Here is a 21,082-nt window from a genome sequence, read left to right on the forward strand (position 1 = left end):
ACTGGCCCCCACTGAAAAGTGCCTGGCTCAACCTTGTCTACCATCTCAGTCATCTTTATGGCCCTTTGCTGGACATCTCCCTTTTATCAGGGAGTACAGAACTGGACCTGGCACTGCAGATGTGTCACAGAGGTGCTGAGGAGTAAGTAAATTACTCTCATTCACTCTGATCAGGAACTTACACTTTAACATTTGTTTTGAAGAGTGGAGGACCTTAGACCTTGCAGTGGTAGACCTTAGTTTTGATGCTGGATCTAAACAGAATTATATGTATGTATACATTTAGGCATGTATGTGTATGTGAACAAACCTGCTCTTCCTTCATGCCAAGGCCATGACAGCTGCTGCAATCACATACACAATAATTCTGCTTTTGCTTTAACATTATCTGAGAGGAGGATGTTCAACAAAGCCAGCTCACAGATCTGAAAATGAATTATTCCGTAGGCTCTGCAGGCTGAAGAAACTTCCAGTGTTTCAGAGCTCAATGAAATAATGATGGCTTCCCAGACAACGCTGCTGACTGAGCTACCTAAAGAAACACCTACAGATGCAAACATCATCAGAGGGACCTTCCTGATTAACTTGGAAGGTATGATAACGACTCCAGACAGGCTACTGTTGTTTTCCGCACTATACCATACTTTGTTGTTCATATGTAGAGTACCCAACCTACACCCACACGATCTCAGCAATAATGTTTTCTTTAACAGGGGGTGATATCCGTGAAGAATCTTCATATAAAGTTATAGCTCTACCAGTTACCAAAGCAAAATGCCCTCGCTGCAGGAGATACACTTCCGATTCCACAAGCACTCCCTGCCCACGGTGCCTCACAGTCATTGCTGGACGAGGGAGCACGTGAAGCTGCTCCGAAGCTGTGAGTACTGCAGTATGCCAAAGCAGTGGCTGAACAGAAGGTCTGTGTACTAAAGCCTGTAGAATCAGATGCTTAAGCTCTAGCCTGAGTAGATTTTCCTGCGTTTAAGAGGGGAACCTTATGTACATATACCTTATTGTGTATATTACTTTTCAGCTTAATAAAAAGGGTGGTTCTAAATAACTGACTGATTTACTTGGTTTAGCAACCTTTATTCTTTTGAAGTTCACTTCCATTTACATGGAACTTCATGGTAAAACTACCATTTAATCTTTACACTGAGAGCAGTCAGCAACCCAGTTTTCTCTCTATGGGAGTGTCTGCTCCTCTTGTAAAACAGAGGGAGAAAAGGTGGTGACCACTATTCCCTAAAAAGAAAGAGAAGACACAATGAAACCTCAGATTTTATTTAATCAATTTACACAAATCCACAGCAAATTAGACACAAAATAGCACTATATACAGAGTATTACTTACAATACATTACAGATCTGGTTGGTGTAGTGTGTCAGCTCTGATGTGATACTCAGTTACAGTAAAATCCTTCACACAGCTATACCAGGGGACAGAATGTGATGCAACTAAGACACATTTTTTGTGTTCCTCGATGACCAAATCTAGCATGCTCCTTTCTGCAGCAGGCTAAAGTGCTGTCAGACAAGGTGTAAAGTCACCCATACAATCTTGCCACCTCCCATTCATCCCCTACAGCTGTTTTAACCTGTTATAGAACAGCATAGGAGTATCTAAAACATACACCAGGGGGCTGGCCACTTACTAGAATTCTTACTCTGACCTATCACAGACATTTAGTATCAGAACTTTTCAAGAAGCCTTCATCAGCTACATTAGTGCAGTGGTCAGGAACTGGGGATGCTGAGCCAGTGGAGGAGGCTGTGTACAACAGGCCACCTACAGAACCTTATTTTTTTGGGAGAGTTTAACCTTCACTGACAGCAGCCCACATCAGGAAGATAAGACCAAATTCTGTCTCTAGCAAGGCAGAATACTATGAATGTTTCTTACATCTAATGCAAGAGGAGCAGGTTACAAGATGGAGCTGGTAGTTTCAGCTGACTTCAAGACAAACAGAGTTTACACCAAGTTTAGTTTTCTTTCCTGGTTTCCTCTAGGTAGACAGTACTAAGTGATGCAAGATAATCATGTTTAATACCATTCCAATAGTGAAGATACTCACTATATGACTCCCTGTAGGTACCGTAGATAAAAATGGGTTTTTTAAGGCTAAAGTACTCAGTACTATAGATCTTCAATGAAGTTGGGTCAACTACTTAAGCAGTTTCTGACTACAAGTTACATGTGCAGAGACTTATAGCATACTACATCTTCTACAGTGATGAGGAAAACAATCTTACAGTAAGACATTCCTTGACCTATTTAAACTCAGCAGAGCTTAATAATAAAGGAGAAGGACGTAAACCCAGTTTTAGCTGAAGGCCAGCACCCTAGAGACAATCCTGGGAGAGCTGGACTAAAAGATGAGTCCATACTTGTGCCTGGAGAACTGGGTTCTCCTTCCCAAGCTGTTTCTGGTGTCAGCAGTTCTCCCTTTACATGAGGCCCCAGCACATTTCCTCTGATGTCTAGTTCAGGCGCTGTCATCACGTATAATGCAGTTACAAGGCATGAGCCCAAGGCCAGCTCTAGCTTCTGAGAAAGCAGTATTGGCTTTACATGGTAACTTCAGAGACTGAAGTTTTGCTCGGGTGTAATTCTACAGCTTGTTTCTCAAATCATACATGGAACAGTAAAAGTGCAGCAGTTCCTGCCAGCATGAAATACAGGATTTCACAAGATGTGATTCTGTGAATTGGCTAAAACTGCTGTCAAATAGATCTAATTTAGACTACTGCAAAAAGCGCTCGAGTTGGAAATAAATAACAAAGTATTTCAGATACAAGTGTACTAGAAACTAAACAGCTTTGTGTTAGTGCAGAGTTTAAAATAGATCCCAATTCCAAATTACCTTCTGAAGTTCTGGAATGGGGAGTGTTGTTCTTGTCGTTGTTCTAACAAGAGCCACACAGAAGTTTCTTCCTGTGAAGTTCATCCTCATGGTGTAAAATCATGCATTGTACCACTGTGTAGCACAGCGGTGCTAACACCAAGAGTGTCACGATGATGAGATGGATTCAACAGCCTCCATGAGGTTCAAGGCCAGGCTGTATTGCCCGTGATTCTCCGGTAAGTGCTCAATGACTTTGTTAATGAGTTTGGCTGTTGCTGCAATTGGTACTTCTACGTTTTGCAGCTCCTGGGGGTCCTGTATAAGTGAATAACACAGCATTAGAGTAACTTTACAGATGATCCCCTGCATATAAAGCCCTCCTCAACCTGTACAAAACAGATTAGAAAGGTTTATTCATCCAGTTAAGCTCATGCATTAACCCATGGAGCTGCTGTACCCTTCATGAAGCAGAGCTAGCACCAGGGAAAATGAGAACAAATTCTTGTTTCCATTGTAAGAAAAGGCCATCCAGATCTAATCACTGTCTTGGTGAACAGCAGCTCCTGAAAAATCCATGTTTTCCTAAATCAAGTTTAACTTACCATAGCCTTGAGCCAAGTACACAGTGTTGGAGGAAGCCTGGTGAGTAGTTCCATACCCTCCTTTGTCTGCACATGAAGTAAGGCAAAGGCCAGTCTCTGCCCAGCCAGTATAAGCAGCTGTGATGCAAGCACTTCTTTGTCTGTCACCATAAGAAAGGCCTGAAAATAGAAGAACATAAGGAACTAGAAACCATTGCAGCATGACACAGCTCACTTATCTGGATGCTTGAAAAGCTGTATCAAAAGAAGCTTCTCAATACTAAAATGACACATAGTTTTGAGACTGTTTCTTGTGTTATCTGTTATTGTAATTAACCATGTTATTAATAGCTTTAGAACAACAGAAAAATGAGCAGAGAACTACTTTGTACTTTACAGTGATTAGCATGAGATCTGTTTTATAGTTCAGCAACATACTCCTGACTTCCGTATAATCTCTTTCCCCCTCAAGAAAAGGAAGTATTTTTTTGTCCAAAGACTAGTAAACTTTTCCTAAAAGATTACAGGCAAAAAAAACACAGATTCTTATCCAATCTAGTTAAATGAAAAAGGCTGCACTGGTTCGGACCAGTACTGCAACTCCCTGTCCTGTTTCCCCTAGTTCCTATACAGAGATTCTTGCTGGGAGTAAGGAAAAATGAGGGTGATACTGGTCTTATTTTCCAACCTCTGACTTCTTCAAGCTTGGGGATTTTTTGAGCCTGTAACACTTGCATTACCTTCCCAGGCATCTTAAGCACAGGAAAATGTAATATTAGCAGAATATCTGACATAATGACTTAAAAATCATTCAAAACTGTTACTACCTCTTCACCAAGATGATCCATCCCATAACTATAGAGCTCACACACATAGTGCCTTTTGATGACATCCTCAGAGATCTGAAGATACTGAGCCAGGTCCACAGCCAAAGTTGGCCAATTCCTCCCCTTTTCAAAAGGGAACAATTCCTCTTCTGAGACTTCTTTGGCCTTTTGTGATGAACAGAGTGCTTCAACTGCTGCACTCACAACTTTGACCAGGAACTTGGAAGCAAAAAAATCGCAGGTTACTCCAGTGTTCTTTGGAATTTTAGATGTTTAAGTACAGAAGTTATACCTACCTGTTGTCGTATGGATAACACACTTGGATCCATACCCCCACTGGGTAGCAACTGAATTGAAGTGAGGTCTTTGAAAAATGCATTTTTGCCCTAAAATTGAAAACCAAAGACAGGCCTCAGATACAGGCAAATACAAATAATCCATTTTGATCCAATATTAATAAGTTACTTATTTTTTACATTAATTTTGTGCTGCATCTTCTGTTTCTCTCCAAGGACAGAAATCCTCAGCAGGATTTAAATGACAGTATACACCAGTACTTTGTGTTTCAGTATGCATTAAAATTGTAGCATGGTAAAACAAATGATTTGTGGGACCTGCTTTGTATCAGGGTCAAACTGAGTGGAGATACACTGCATTTTAAATACAGTGACTCTCATTTTAAGTGTTCATATGCATTAAATGACAAGCTGCTTATTCTCTTAGAGATGCTCAGAATTCTGGAATAATCATCAGCAATAATGAATATAACATTTCTGACCTTAAAATATTTATGTTTTCACTCCTCTGGCATGTCTCAAAGCAATTAGAAAATGCTGTCATCCCATGTTGTTTTCAGGACAGCTAATTATTATGGAGCTGGTTTTCATGCATCTGAGGTTACTACAAATATCTTATTCATACGGAAAAGCATCAGGTTTGGGTCTCAGCTTGAATGCTGCCGACAACTTCATTAATGCACCACACTGGACTAAATGTCTCAAAATTATGCATGAATTGTTTAAAGAGTGAAAGCTAGCCTATATTACAGATACCAAAAGGAAGGGTAGCAATATTAAGGCACATGCTTTCGAAAGACATACCTTGCTATCAAACAATGAAAGAGGCTTCACACTCTTCAGAGAAAACCTCATGATGGCATACAGGATGGTACATAACACAAACTGGTGTTCAACCAGGGGGTAGTGAACACGTTTCTGCTCAAGGGCCAGTTCTACTATTGATACTGGCCCTTCTACCGCCACCCAAGCATCTTCAGTATCTAAAACAGGAGCCTGCATTTCATCGCTGCTAACATCAGCCTGCCAGAGCAACACAGAACAGTGGTCACACTTTAAATGTCATCTCTATTGGCCTTCTATGCAAAAGACCTTGCTCTATAGTGAAATTAAGAAAATGTCATACTGCGTTTAAGTTCATTAATATCTGAACTGAACAGTACAGAAATCAGTGTATCTCTATTACTGGCAATTAAATTTGAATGGATTAGTTGCTTACTTTCTACAGGATAAAATGCAAGTTTACCTCTAGCAGTGTTTGCAGGAGTTCTGAACAGCAGCCAAGAAAAGCTGTCATTGCTACGTCACCCATCCCCACGTCCTGTTAACAAACAGTATGATTTAAAGTGTTTCAGTTGGAATTGAAACAGGCTTTTATTAGCTCTGGTTGAGAAGACAGCTGCTGACATAAAACACTGTTAAGCTCAGTTTATTAACCTGTTCTATTTAAAGATAAACAAATATTCATGAATTACCACAAAGAAATAGAAATAACAAGGGAAAAAATAGGAATAAAGCTAAATGTAGCCATTTACAATACTGTATCTCTGAAGAAGACTCAGTTCCTCAATCACATCAAGTGAATTTCAATTTCTGAGCATATGATTTGCCTTCCAAAAATATTTTAACTAAAATCATAAATTAGTATTAAAATTAAGGCATTTTTATTTATTTCTTCCCATTTAAACTGAAGTATTATTACTTGCCCGTCTGCACAACCTGTCCTTCGGAGCTTTTCCAACCTATCAAATAAACAAATACTTTAGCAAAATTAAATAGTTTTCATCATAAGGTATTTGATACATCACATTTTAACCTTTTATTACTATTTTCATAATAGAAAACAAGAAAATACCAGGTATGATATTAGAAAGAAACAGCACAGAACAAGGGAAGAGGAAAGGAAGACTGAAGACTCCAGCATATTCACTGAGATGGACCAAAAGGTTAGGAAAAGATGTGTCTTGTGGGAATCTGAAAGTTCCACGGCAATAATTTACCAGGAAACAGGCACATAGAAAACACCTTATTTACTGTTTTCTATCTTTAAATTTGATACATGCACACATACATAGTTCCAAACTGTTTCACACTTCTTATTCAGTAATTACAAGCTAATGCTGTGCGCAAATCTTCAGTACACATCAGCCAGTGCTGATCAGCTATCACTTAAAGTTGCCTATAGTGGACCATCCCATGGCTTTGATATTTTAAAACATACATTCTTTCCTCATTCAAAAGTTAGCTAAATAATAAACCAAATCAGTAGGTTTTTTAATGCTTAAATCAAAGATATTCCAAACTTACTTGAAAACAACCCCCCCCCCCCCCATGGTTAAAAAAATACTAGTTTCACTTTTCAGCTAATAAAAACTCAGCCTCAACTATCACAATAGCACACTCACCTTTTCCATTAGATACGTAGCAGAGGAAAGCCTTTTGACTATGAATGTATTCCACATCATCAGAGCGATACCTGGAACAATTGCAAACTTGTGAACTCCCAGTGAGCAGAAAAGAGATCTTATGAGTGAAAAGCCAATCAGAAGTGTAATGAAATATTATGCAGACTGGGTTAAACACTGTAGGTACACAGAAACTTCAGTGGTAAGCAAGAAAGCTTAAGACTAGTGCTTTAGGAACAGACTGCCCCTTACTTGCACACAAATAGTCTACAAAAGACAACTGCCATCACATTCACTAAAACAGATTATCAAGAAATGCATGAAATGTAGTTGACAGCAAGAAGCATGTGCCGTAAATTAAATACAAATAAAAAATCCGTTTCAGAGCAATGTTTTAGTTAAACACATGAACTTTATTGATTATTTATTGATTAGTCAACACATTCTCATGGTTGGATGGAAACTCAGTTTCAACATGAAAAAAACAAAGCTTGAATGTCAGCAAAAGGTCTTGGGGTGTTTTTAATTTAGACAGAATGGCCATCACTACTTAAAACCTGCATACATTTACACTAGTGAACAAACAGTCATTTATTCTCTTGGGTTAGTTTTAACCAAGGTAGTTTTTAACAACAGCTTCATACTTACCATGCTGAACATGAGCGTTAGTGATGCATCTGAGGTGATCTATAGACCGAATGAGAAAACATGCTTCCTTATGTAAAACAAAAGGAGTAAAAGTTACCACATTATTCAAAATTTGGTTTACATGTAAAATACTGATTATTTCAGTTACTGATTATTTTAAAGCTACTACATTTTGACTGTTATAAAACTCGAAGTTATTCTGATACTGCAATCTTCTCTGCTACTATCAGACAAACATGTATTCATGTGGCAAAGTATGTTTCAGTCATGAAACACATTGTGATTTCAGCACTATTTTCAGAGCTTTGTTTTAGTCTATGGACTGCAAACATATTCCTTCCTAAAAGACACCTCCACTGACTATAGTCGTTTTTCAAAAACAAAATCCATTTGTGCTAGAAAGATTAATTTTTATTCCATTAGGATGGATGAAGTTTTTAACAACCTCAAAGGATCCTTTTATAACAAGGTGTTATCTTGCACAGATCTAAGGAGTGATAATTTCAATTTTAATGTCAGCTGGACTTTGGACAATATTTTCCAATATTAGAGAAACTACAGGACAGCAGCAGCAAAAGGCTTCTGGTTTGTTTTATTTTCCTATGACAATTCTCAGCAGTGGCCAGGAAATCTAAGAATATTCAGAAAATCCCTCTTTCCTCTTTAAATGGAATGGATTCTAGCCTAATGCATTCAGCATTTTGTGATCTTGTTCAGCATAGCCAAAAAAGAGGGGAGGTTCATCACTAATATGGCAGTGCTGAAATTGGTTTGTACTTGCACAAAATACAGTCAAAACCCTTCTTCATGCTGCCTGTTTGAATCCCAGTTTCCGCACTTCCACTTCTGAGAATGTGATAGCTTGGAAAGATCCATTCCTGTCTTTGTGATGTGCCATTCAGCCTCAGGACCTGCATTTGTTTTCTCAATTCAATGTCTGCTTGCCACTTATCACAGAACTATTGTAACTAGTATGCTCTCAAAGTCAGACATCTTAATGAAAGCTTTTACAAACTATTAGAAACTTTTGAAACTGCTTCTGTTGAGTTGGTCTTCACCATTACTCCCTGCAAATGAAATTCTTTTACCTCTGGATCCTTATTCCACTGCACTACATATTCCCAACAGCAGTGTGCATGGAGTACATCCACTTCCAGACTACATGGAAATTGTTGATACGCTAGTTGCAGCAGGTCTAGAAAAAGCAAATCTGAAGTTACAAGACAGACCTCTTTCCACTGTAATTTTTGCTACTTCACAACAGCAGTGACCAAAATATCTCTGCAGATGTTCAGAATTAGAGAAATTCATGTTATTTTCTTACCTAGGATTGTTTCCAAGCCTGCATCTGCTTCTTGTTCCTCAAGAAAGATACTCGCACGCATTTCTTCAGATTCTTCAGTACTATCTGTACTGGCTTTCTGTTGGGCCAAACTCAGTACAAGAGGACTGAAGCCTTGCCTAAAAACCCACTTGGCTACAGTGTCAGCAATACCTCCTGGGACATACAAACAAACAAACAGCAATGAGGTACAGTCACTGTATCCCAGAAGGCTGATGGTTCAGAATCAAAGGACAAGAGAGAGTTTTAACCACTACTATTAATTACACAAGGGTAACTTTACCAACTAGAAAACCTAATCAACTGATAGATTACAATGCAGTCTTTACAGTTATACCCTTTTACAATTCTTAAGCAATACTCTTACGAGGTTTAAATTAAGGAAAGTAACCAGCACAACAATTCCCAGTGCAGTAGGTCAGTAGAACTCTTATTAGAGAGACAATCAACCATCTTTCCAAGAGAAAAAATGTACCTTTTCCAGCTTCAAGCAATTTCTTCACAGAAAGCTTGCCCAATGGATCAGTCTGGAGGGATGAAACTCTCTTTGTCCTTTTGCTCACTTTGCTGTGCAGCAGTGTTTGAAGGATCAGACAATCCTCTAACTGTTTCAGCAGAAGTTTCCAATATTCAGTATCAAGAGAAAGCGCTTCCCAGGATTCTGTGTCTGAACCTACAATTATTTGGGAAAACTAACAGAACACATGAACTGTTTTGTGTCTGTCCACTTAAAGGAGGACATGTTTAAAAAAAAAAGCATGTTATTACAATGGAATGCTATATCCCAAGAGCTACCGCATTTAAAAGAATTATTCAGTTCAAACAAAGTACGCACGTTAATTATGTGCAAAGATGATGTGACATCCCATACTACCCACAAGATGCACAGATTCTTAACTAAAAAGCCTAAGGAAATAAAAAGATTTGAAAAGTAATCTTATAGGCCCATTTTTTAGCTCATATTTGGTCAAAAAGCGGGCTAGAATCCTTTCAAAAATATTTAGTTTAAAATCCTCCTTTATATACACATTCCCTACGTATGTCATTAAGCCACCTGCATTTCAATCTCCTACTCTATTAAAATAATATATATCATGCACTCAGAAATACTGGATCTACTAGGATGTCCAAGAATCTTTCCAGTCAGGGTGCAGATCTGATTTTTAGCTTTGTGCACCAAGACACCAAACACTATAGTTCTCCCAAGCCTGGCCATTAACACAAGCTTTAAGACAACGGATGGTTGGGAATAAAAGGTGAAAGGATAAATGGCTTTATGGAAGGGAAGTTTTGAGGGAAATTGAACTGTTGCTTTATTCCTCTAAGAGCATAACAAAGGAGAGAGCATATGAGTAAAGAACAGTATGCTGCAACATACTAACACTGCTATTTGGGCAATGCTGACAATTCTAATAGACAGACTAGGAATAGTTAAGATGAATGCTCAAATTACTAAACCGCTCCTAGGTACCTGAGTTATAAATCATATGGCAGTCTGTTGACAAGACTAAAGAGTTAAGACAAGTAGTAACACACACATATGCCTAGGGCTATTTAGGAATAGAGTAACTTCTCCATCTTGAATTGCAATGCTGTGTGCAACTTCACAGTCTTACTCACAAGTTTGTGAAAAGATACTCATTGCCAAGAAAACCAAACACCTATCAACTTAAGAAGGCATAGTAACATAAGTGCTAAGACAATTCATCAGTATATTTTAAAAGGATAATAATAAAAAAATCACAGCTATGTTAAAACAGGTTAAACACCCAGAGTTCAGTGGATTTATGTGGAAACTGTATAGGGTTTACGTCTGTCAGCATCATTTACTATCAGGAAAAAATCTCACTGTGCAGTTCCCATCACATATTTAAATATGCTTAGTAAGCAATTGTGATATATCCTTTATTTACTTCAGCATAACATTCTTCAAATTCAAATACAAGTTTTCAGGCTTGCAGGATGCTAGTGCACATGTGAGAATGATGCCAAATGAATGCTGAGGATGTTATTCTGTTACAAAGACAGCAAATTGCAAGGGACTAATACAGTAAATAAAACAGAAGGGGGAAGTCTGGGATTACTTACCTTTTTCTCTGTCACACTGTCAATGATCTGTGCAGTGACAGAATGCCCAACATGAGCTGATAACAAAGCAGCTGCATTACTTTCTGACTGAACACAAGCTGTACGCATTTGCTGCCACCAGGGGGAAACTGACTGAGTGTCCCACGACTCATCTATAGCAACTGTAGAGAAAGGGAAGAGTAGGACACTCAACCTGGGTCACTGGGTGTTGAAACTAGTAAAGCAACAGCCAACACTGAAAGCAGCACTTTATTAGTACAGCTTACATGACAAGCAATTCTCAGTTTCTTTTTCCTGGATATGTAACACACAATTTCTAGATTACAATTCAAATTTAAAATAAATAGCAGAATGTGAATTACTCATTCTCCAAGTTTCATTTGTAGGAAACAGGCAATAGATCTAAATCACGAGGTAGTAAAACCTGCTCCACACTTACTACATCTAAGGAAAATGATACTTCATAATGCAGACAGCTTGTTGTGTAATTTCAAGATGCCACACAAATACAGTGCACTCAAATTGGCTCTCTTCAAACTACCTTGTGTTCAGCAGAATTAATTATTCAGACAGCAGCAGTAGATTATTCACACTTGCAGTTTCAAGCTCATAACAGTGCCCTATGGCATACTAGACATAAGGGAACCTAGCACAGACATATCTGTAGCAGCTCTGGGTGAGGTAGGAGCATCAGTATTTACTCATTACACTACCTAAGTAATGGCAAGTTGGCTTCAGAAAGTCTCCTCAAATTAAAGATATTCCAGTGCCATTTGTATACTGAACAACAGTGTCCCGGGGGCTAAAGCAACTCAAAGGACTTCTGAGAGCCAGTCAGCACGAGAGAGTTAGGTGTGATTCTGTATGCTATATACCCAAAAAAACAGGGGGAAAGGGAGATGGACAGCCACCTTCTGGTGTAAAACAGAAGCTGTGTCAATTTAGTAGCAAGTGAAACTACAGGACATGAATCAGGCCTTTAACTGTGACACTCTTCTGGATCTTATTTTCAGCTATTTTATCAACATAAAACACTCAGCTCTGTTTCCTAATAATGAGGAAACGGAAGGGAAACCCTAAGTGATAATATAGGCTGTGATTAATAATAATATTAGCTATTAGCAGCAAATTTTTAGCAATAATTAATATCAGTTGTGTTTAAGTGTTCCAAATACACATCTCACCTTTCATTTTGCTCAGAAGTGACAGCATAGTGTGAAGGCAACTGACAGAATCTGGTTTGTCTAGAATACTTTTTTCCTTGGAAAGCCATAAATTGAGAAGGAGTGACTGTAAAAAAAAAAAAAAAAAGAGTAATACTGAATTAAAACAATATAATGAAATTCTAATATTGCAATATAGTTAATGCATAAGATTTTATTCCCCCCAGTTTTTTTCTTTTGACATCTTTTAAGTGGGAAATATGAATAAGAGCAACTAAAGAACTGAATGTGGAGATATATGAAAACCCTGAACACAGCATTAATACAAAAATCAACATTTAGAATTTTTCCCTTTGATATTTTGTTTTCAAAATATGCAATAAAAAGCTTACCAACAAGATCTGAGGGCTAAATCCTGCTGATTCCAATGCATGACACATTTCTTCTGCAGAACTCTCCCCACACAAACACTTCCAGAAGAAAAAGCTGCCTGAAGCAAAAATTAGTTGACATTATGACATCTACAGCCTCTCCCTGTACAATTATATGAAAGATCAGCTATTGATCAGATCCCACTGAATGCAATAAAAAGGACTAAATTACATCCAGGACTCCCTGATGGTTTAACCTCTGTAATGAGCCTTCTTCTCCATTAGGGACTTACCACTACAGAAGTCACATGGAAAATGGATTTTAACAAGGCTTATTGCTATTATCGTTGTTACTGCTTGAATGTCCTAATTTTGGTTGGGATACAGTTAATTTTCTTCCTAGTAGCTGGTACCTTCTGATAAAATTCCTGGTCATGAGACTAACTGATATTTGTACTCAGCATTGCCATCGCTGTACTTAGGAGCCATCTATCGGAGACTATTCTTAATTACACCTTTCACCTTTTCTCAGAGCCAATCCATGGGGTAGAGGCAGTTCTCCATCTTCCCCTTTTCCTCCAGGATAATTACAATAGCTCTTAAGATCTTTTAATATTCTTCACGTCTTGTTCAGGGCTAAACATCTATTTAAAAATACCACCCAGAGATCTGCCTGGAAGCTGGACAGTTAGGAGTGGTAGGATGTAGGAGAGATTATGAGCAAGTACCTACACCAGTGGGCACCTCCAGGGTTTCAGAACTTCATCCCTGAACAAATGCAGAATCCAGGAAAAACAGTATTTGGAAGAAGTGCACTGTTGTCCTAGCAATACCAGAGAGGCACAAATCACTGCAATGTGCTGGAGTCTAACCCATGCCTACAGAGCCTGTGCAGCACCTCATCACCACTGTTCAACTTAGTGGCATTAATAAATGAACACACAGTGATAACATGGCTGTAGTTAACTTATACTAATACCCATCTAGGTAGAAAAGCTTGTCCTACGGCTAAAGGTAAAAGTCTAGAACAAGCACTGTCGCATACAACTGCAAGGCAAGCATTCTTAACGCCCCCAAATTAAGGCTGAAGTATTGATACGATCTTAGATTATAATCAGTCTATAAGTAATGTATAATAATTTACAGTCTGTAAGTAATTTATAAAGTCTCTATCAGGGACTGTGGCAATAGGACAAGGGGTAATGGCTTTAAATGTAAATGGAGGAAGTTCAGGTTAGATATAAGGAAGATGTTCTTTTCTGTGAGGGTGGTGAGGCACTGAACAGGCTGCCAAAGAAGTGATGAATGCTCCATCCCTGACAATGTTCAAGGTCAGGTTGAACAGGGCTTGGTCTAGTGTGAGGTGTCCCTGTCCATGGCAGGAGATTTGAAACTAGATGATCTTAAGGTCCTTTCTAACATCCATGGTTTCTATGATTCTAATTTGACAAACAGTTCAATGGCTCTTACCTAAAGCCACATATTCTCCATCTTCCATATTTTTCACATTAATCATGTCCTTTTCATATTCCAAATATTCTAAGAACATTCTCACAGACAATACATCATCCTTCCCATCAGCAGACTGTACGGTAGTTTGGGTGTTTTCTTTCTTGTAGTTCTCCAGTAAAGTTTCAAGCCTATGAAAATCTTCTTCTTTCAGTCGAAGCAGTTTAGCCAAGTCCTTAAAAGCAAAAGCCCCAAAAATCCCACATCAGAAGACTAATACAAAGAGATGCTTTTCAAAACAGTAAAACAATAAAACAAGAATCAGAAAAGTTAAAATATTTCATTTTGAACATTAAAAATTTCTTTTAAAAAGGCCAAAATGACCAAATAATCTCAGTTATTCATAGAGCCTAAATGAAGACCTTTTTTAAGGACTTCAACAGACACATTTCCCGTATTTAGATCCTGCTCATAGTATAAGAATCACCCATCAAGCAAGCAGCTTATTTAACACCACTCCATATGGATTTTATAAATATATACACATTTTACATATGATACCAAAAGCCAGCCAAATTATGATGCTACACAAGCAAATACCAGAATCTGTAATCTCTACTGGGCCCACAATACCCCTCCAAAACTAAATAAAAGTTAAGAATATGCCATGTACTTTGGATACAGGACTGAAATCAGGAGATCCTGGCTGTATTTTTACTTCTGTCTCAACTTTATGTAACTACCAAAGACCACTAGGTATTTGTACAAGTGGAGAAGCATTACAAAACAATTACTTCATTAAAAGTTCCAGGCCACAGAACTGGGTAACTTGCTTAACTACATATCTTATCTGAGACCTTGAAAATGCACTTTTATGCTTAAATCATCAATAGCTTCTATAAGACAACTGAACTTGTAATTTACTCACATTATCCGAGGGTGGAGTGTCTTTCAGGATGCTTTGGGAATTTAATTTGCTGACCACCTCATAAAGATGTAACAGCTTTAACTTGTTTGCACAGAACTGCATAAGTCCTTCATCCACACACTCAAGCTCTGAAGAAAAAAAAACCCACTGCATTTGAACTTGAATATATAGCCTGAAATAGTGAAACATGCTTCTCAGCTGCATTTAACTCCTCCTTTATTAGTATCGGAGGCCTTGCATCTCTCAAGTGTAATTTTTTGATGCATTGCTGCTTGCAATGATACTTAATTCACAGAGGTATAAAACAGGAATTACTTCTATGAGAAGTATTGAGAGAGAACAGGCTCATTATCAACCTCCTTCAGTTTAAAAATGTGGAACTGAATGAAGATAAATCTATTGTCCTTTCCTCATTTAAGGCCAAATCAGAGATTTGCAGAGGTAAGCAGAGTCCTTACCGCAGTGCTAAATGGAAAGGTACATGGACAGTTTTTACACTTCCAGAGACTGGACCAAGTCTCAATCATATTTTCTTTTATCAAGAATACCAAGCTATAATCTTATTCATTCTGCCAACATTTTAAGCATATTCCTTGCATCAGAAGACAGCTTGATATCTACTCACCTGAATTCTCTGCAAGACACTGCTGTTTGTATTTATACAGTCTTAGTCTCAGAAATTTCATGTATCTCTTGGCATACAAATTTCAGTAACAAATAAAGTAATTAGAATGTAGGAGACTAACACCAAAACAGTGTTGGGGAAAAAAAAACCAACCTACTCTCTATTCCAACTTGCTTTAAAAGAAAGCATTTTAGAGAGATCCCAAAAGGACCTTTCTATACAAAAGATAACTCCAAATACATCATCTTAACCTGGAACAGGTTCTAAATGTGATTTTCTCCCTACTAGCTCTTCTAATACATAGCATTAAAAATCCTACAAACAAAAGAGAAATGCACAGTGCTTGCTGTACAGTCACTTGACCTTTTCTTCACAATCACAGCATTCACAGAGCCCAGGATCTGCATCACATTCTCTTTTACCTATTAAGCACAAAGAACACTACTCTTCTGAAATTAAAAGGCTGGAACATCAGCCAAGCTTGTTCTTTATTGTGAGTGGAAGGAAATAATGTTATATATGACAATAACAGACTAATGATGAAAATAGACACACAGACACACCTCAATAAGTGTACAGTTCTGTCAATCTCTTTTCAGTGTAAAAAGAGATGTTTCTATCTTTCTTTTGGGTTTTTCTGGGAGTTAATAGAACAGATAATGATTTAGAATGCCAGACCAAAATTACCTTGAGAACTGCATGTGTGAAGCTCTCCATTTCCTCTGTCCAATTCAAGAACATGGGGTTAATACCCCACTGACAAAACTGAAAGATTTCCCCCAAGGCTTTGAAACTCCCAAAACATGTTGTCACATTCTCCCTGAGGCAGTACAAGGGACATAGCCTTTCTCATTGACAAATGGTTTATTCAGGACTTCCACACAGCAGGGATTTCTTGAGTCCTGTTGCTAAAGCTTCATCTTCTAAAAGGTGAGTTGAGTGGTAATAAAAAAAAAAAAATCTAATAGACTTCTATTCCTGAGAAGTCCCAACACATGCAAAGAAAGTGTCAGGCACACTCTATTCCTCAGTTCCAGCTGGGTCTTCAAAATAGGGTCACCTCAAGCACAAAGAAGGTTCTCCCCATTTAGAAAGATCCAGGTGTATCATTTCAAAGAAACAATCATGCAGACTTTCAGCAACAAGATTTTGAATGGGTAATGACACTTCCCGACATTGGCTCAGATATCTCTAGCAGAACACATTGAAACATGAATTTAGCAAAGGTTACCAAGAAAAGATACCCAAGCATCTGGCCACAGCTCAGATCCTCAGTGATAAGAATTTTGTGCTTCCAGTACACCAAAATTTACAGATCCAAAGTACCATATCCTTAATGGCTTCTTTACAAACTAAACCATCTAGAAGTAAATGTCTCCAGAAAATTCTTCCTGAAGGAAGCTTTTAATGGATGCAAGTATTCAGCCCAGTTGTTGCTGGGGCTTTGGAGGGGTTTTCTAATATAATCACTCTTTACTAGGTACATAGCAAATATACCATACTTCCTAGTAAGCTATTTGCCATCTGCATTAGAGAACATAAAATACATAGAAGCAACACCCTATTTAGCAGTGAAACATGCTATCTAGCAGCAAAACCAAACCTGGTCTCTCTGTGAAACAGAACAGTTCTACAAATGTCTTACAGTGCTGCAGGCAAAGTGCAAATGTCTCTCCATATTTGCAAAATAAATATCCACCTACCCTGTTTGTTCAAGTTATCCATCAATGTCTGAGTGATGCTGGTGAGGGATGACAGTGGCACACGTTCACTTGTCAATAGACTCTCCAGAGCCTGTTAAGCAGATGTTCAGAGTTAAACATTTACTTAACTTTACTGTAAAAACATATAAGGTAGGCCACCAACAGCACAACAATTTTTCATCTGTATTTTGCCTTCACATATATTTGTGGCATAATCTGATCCTATGGGAAGGTCTTTTCTCTTTTTATTAGTCTGAATTTTATCATAGATGCCTTGGGGGAAGTCACAAAGCAAAATTTATTCCAGTCAGTATGCTGCAACAAACAAACCAAACCCCACAAACAAACAAGAAACCAACACACACCAAACTCAGAATAAAACAGCTCAATTATTTGCTTCAAATAACTCTAGGGGAAAAAAACGCCATACTTTGAAAAATTTAAAATATTTAGCACTAATCTGATAATTTTTTTCCTAATAATAAAATATACTGGCTTCTAAATACTCACCTGTTTCTTTGTAGCAGGGTATTTGATATCAAGTATTAACTCCTTTGCTTCAGCTTCAATCAAATCTGCAAACAAAAATAATCAGAACTTCAATTCTTATTTCTCAAATGCAATCTGAAAAACAAGTCGACCCACACCATAGTTGAGGTACACGGATTCATACTATGAAGATGAAGACACTTCAAACTGCCAAAATAAGCTTAAGAAAATGAAACAAAACAAGAGCTCAGTAGCATCTGTATCACTTAGAGGAAGAAGGGTATCTAGAACCAAATGCCAAACTCCATTACATAGCATAATGGATTGCAAATAGACCATGTTTTATGCAGGCACTCGAAGTAGAATTTAGTTAAGATTTACATGGCAGACAAGGCTTATAGTGAATCAGTGTATGAGATTAAATTTAACCTGGTGCAGGCAGAATGCACTTACAATGCACTACAATCATACCTGTGTTTGTCAACTTACAGGATAAATAATACAAGACCCATTTGATAACATCCAATTTGAAGAAATTATACAAGAGAACCTACCTGGATCTGAGGTTTTAGCTTTGAGTAAAGCATTTAACTTCTTCACTAGATGCATATCCTTTGCTCGCTCACTCTTTTTATCACTGGAGGGAAACAATTTTAGTTATATGAGTGAAGAGAACTAAAAAATACTTTAAGATAACATCACATTAATAAAAAAGAAGAATCAAGTTAATGCATACAAACCCATCAGGCTATTGCCTACCATTCAGCTTGAGAAGAAAAACTAGAATCACTCTCTCTAAATAAAACATTGTTTCCAAAACAATAATGAAATTCATTTGGTTATACAGAGCACAGAGTCCTTACCTCAATGCTAAATGGAAAGGTACATGGACAGTTTTTACACTTCCAGAGACTGGATCAACAAGGCATATCTGGTAAGTCTGGGGCTGCCATCCCTGACTGGTCACATTGTTTAGGCCCATTATTTTATAACCAGGGTACAACAACCTGAAAACAATAAAAAACAGGAACAAAGTTAGCAACCATCCCTTTCCACACACTGCATAATAAGACTTACGTTATAAACCTAAGGTTTTAACAGCTGCTACACACGTTTATCAGGGAAGACTGACAGATAGTGTGTCTATCTAAGCAGAGTGATGAAAGATAACAAAGTCCCCTTCTATGTGCAAGCAGCTCCATTCAGTAGAAAAACTGTGGGCTATGCAAAAATTGCCTACTAGCACTTTCCACTTTTACCACTGGCATATCCACATAAGACTTTACTGCAGCAGCACAGCCAATATGCCTACCTGCTAAATGTTTCTTACCTACAGTATTTCCCCACATTGAAGGCTCCAACCCGAGGCCCTTGCTGAGTGCTCCACACTTCCAGAATGCCTCTCCTTGGAGCATAGATCACAAGGAACTGAGCTACTCTGCTTGGACCCTGTGCATTTCCAAAAGGAGAAAAATCCATCTTCTCAGTTTCCCTCTCATGAAGGTCCTCTACAGTCTGTATCCAACCAACTTCTGCATCACGGTATCCTTTGGAAGAGAAGCCAGAAGTTCATGAGTGTACAGTAATTAATACATGATTAGTATGCATCACCACCCACTTCAGTACTATTCCAGCTGCAAGCTGTCTTAGGCTTTGTTTCAAACTGTCCAACAAGACTAGTTCCTGTCAAGAGCTGTGGTCCATGGACTTAGAGCAGGGCCCAACAGAGGACTCCTCAGAGCCAAACGCAGCCTCCTGCACAGCTCTGGGGAGGAACAAATTCTCCTGGGAGAAGCCACAAAAAACCCCAAAACACATCAGGTCTATACTCTAGACATTACACCACTGCAAAAGCTTCCCAGAGAAAATATGTAGTAAGTGTCCAGATTTCCCACACTTCAGAATAATAAAAAAAGATTTAAGGAAGTAAATTTGTATAACCTACTAAATACAATATGTATGTGTTTTCATCATTAAAATGCAACTTTTAGTAACCCAATAAAAATACTTATCTTTTCTCTCTCGGTAACACTAATACCTTCCCTCAAAATCTTCCTAAACAAAAAAAGGCAAAGATGTTCTATGACATCACTGTATAATGGTTTAGCAAGTACAAATGAAGACTCCAAACCACAATACTAATGTATAAAACAAGTTTATAACACAATAAGTGATGGTAAGAAGGTTGAAAAGCATTCACAACTCAGAGGGGAAAGGTACAACTCAAACCATTTAATTCAGTGGACAGTTTTGCTAAAAACTGTGGTTTTATTCCACATGTCAACATGGGGGAAAGGCAAATTGTAAACCTGTGTCTGACTATCAAATAAAGCTAGGGACTCTAACAGTACTTGCTAGGTGACAGGAAACTCTCAAGTACCGAAGAAAGAAGTCCAAGAATATCAGAAAGAATGTATTATAGCCAATAAGCTTCAAAATATGAGAAGGAGAGTGCATAAGGAAACATGATTAATCTAGCTATCACGTTGCTAGCATGTCACTGAAGCAGCTACTATATTCATGACCATCTGAACTGCGGGTGGGGCAGGGAGGAGAGAGAAGAGTTAAAGATTCTCTGCTTGTTCTTAAAACTTCTCTTCCATTTCATAAACAGCTGGAAAATTTTAATTGCATAGAGATAGTAAGACATGCTGTAATGTTAGGTGTAATTACAATGAGAGCTTAATGTCTGCAGTTTAGAGACTGAGCAATCCATGCTTGCACACTCACACGAAGGAATGAAAATCTAGTAAGTTGTGTATCTTACTGATTTTTCAAACTTCAGGTCATTTTCTTAATAGAATTAAAGAAGATACTAGAGCTTCTCAAGAGAGAGAATCCTGGAGAACAGAGCTAAAGCTTTTCCCCCAAAAAAAAATTAGGTTACAAGCCTCCTGTTGGGATAGAATCTATGGGGAAAAAATAAAGACATCTACACAATACGAACCAAACACAATTTTTACTACAGGCCGTATCAGTATTTCAGGAATTGGTACAACAATACCCATACAGGTTTTATATTACCTGCCTTTGGTGTTTAATAACAATGTACTAAAGTAATTCTTAATAATGGAAAAATACTTGGAATTCTATATCTGAACATAAGAAGCCACAATGTTTTGAAGAGTATTATTTGCTATGCTGATATATATTATCATACCTTTCCACATGCGAACTGCAAGTCCTCTTGTAACATCCAGCAAAATAACCCTTCCAAAATCATCTGTTACTGCTGCCAAAGTGTTACATGGAGAAAGACATATTCTTTCACCGTGGCGACGGGAATCAGGAAGCCCAAACCTAAAAAAAAAGGGGGAA

The 21,082-nt window shown here is 38.0% G+C and overlaps 2 protein-coding genes across 3 annotated transcripts in view; one reads left to right on the forward strand and one right to left on the reverse strand.

Moving 5' to 3' along the window:
• Positions 1 to 1,071, forward strand: part of IARS2 (isoleucyl-tRNA synthetase 2, mitochondrial) — a 29,562-nt gene extending 28,491 nt beyond the window's left edge. The window contains exons 22-23 of the mRNA XM_005151881.3: positions 448 to 592; positions 714 to 1,071. Coding sequence (XP_005151938.2) covers positions 448 to 592; positions 714 to 865 — 297 coding nt within the window. The 3' untranslated portion in view covers positions 866 to 1,071. The remainder of the gene's footprint in view (positions 1 to 447; positions 593 to 713) is intronic.
• Positions 1,072 to 1,271: 200 nt separating this feature from the next.
• The window catches only part of RAB3GAP2 (RAB3 GTPase activating non-catalytic protein subunit 2), a 43,504-nt gene continuing 23,693 nt past the window's right edge, over positions 1,272 to 21,082 (reverse strand). For both annotated transcript variants that reach the window (XM_005152076.3, XM_031051540.2), the window contains exons 13-35: positions 20,925 to 21,064; positions 19,095 to 19,311; positions 18,628 to 18,771; positions 18,319 to 18,401; positions 17,786 to 17,850; positions 17,276 to 17,366; positions 14,948 to 15,075; positions 14,041 to 14,254; positions 12,592 to 12,689; positions 12,221 to 12,326; positions 11,037 to 11,197; positions 9,424 to 9,640; positions 8,931 to 9,104; positions 8,695 to 8,801; positions 7,607 to 7,673; positions 6,959 to 7,029; positions 6,260 to 6,295; positions 5,800 to 5,874; positions 5,358 to 5,576; positions 4,554 to 4,643; positions 4,258 to 4,476; positions 3,452 to 3,610; positions 1,272 to 3,164 (exon numbers count right to left, since the gene is read on the reverse strand). In XM_005152076.3, coding sequence (XP_005152133.2) covers positions 3,015 to 3,164; positions 3,452 to 3,610; positions 4,258 to 4,476; positions 4,554 to 4,643; positions 5,358 to 5,576; positions 5,800 to 5,874; positions 6,260 to 6,295; positions 6,959 to 7,029; positions 7,607 to 7,673; positions 8,695 to 8,801; positions 8,931 to 9,104; positions 9,424 to 9,640; positions 11,037 to 11,197; positions 12,221 to 12,326; positions 12,592 to 12,689; positions 14,041 to 14,254; positions 14,948 to 15,075; positions 17,276 to 17,366; positions 17,786 to 17,850; positions 18,319 to 18,401; positions 18,628 to 18,771; positions 19,095 to 19,311; positions 20,925 to 21,064 — 3,031 coding nt within the window. In that variant the 3' untranslated portion in view covers positions 1,272 to 3,014. The remainder of the gene's footprint in view (positions 3,165 to 3,451; positions 3,611 to 4,257; positions 4,477 to 4,553; positions 4,644 to 5,357; positions 5,577 to 5,799; positions 5,875 to 6,259; positions 6,296 to 6,958; positions 7,030 to 7,606; positions 7,674 to 8,694; positions 8,802 to 8,930; positions 9,105 to 9,423; positions 9,641 to 11,036; positions 11,198 to 12,220; positions 12,327 to 12,591; positions 12,690 to 14,040; positions 14,255 to 14,947; positions 15,076 to 17,275; positions 17,367 to 17,785; positions 17,851 to 18,318; positions 18,402 to 18,627; positions 18,772 to 19,094; positions 19,312 to 20,924; positions 21,065 to 21,082) is intronic.

Source organism: Melopsittacus undulatus, chromosome 3, assembly GCF_012275295.1.
Source record: "Melopsittacus undulatus isolate bMelUnd1 chromosome 3, bMelUnd1.mat.Z, whole genome shotgun sequence".
NCBI classification, from domain to species: Eukaryota; Metazoa; Chordata; class Aves; order Psittaciformes; family Psittaculidae; genus Melopsittacus; species Melopsittacus undulatus.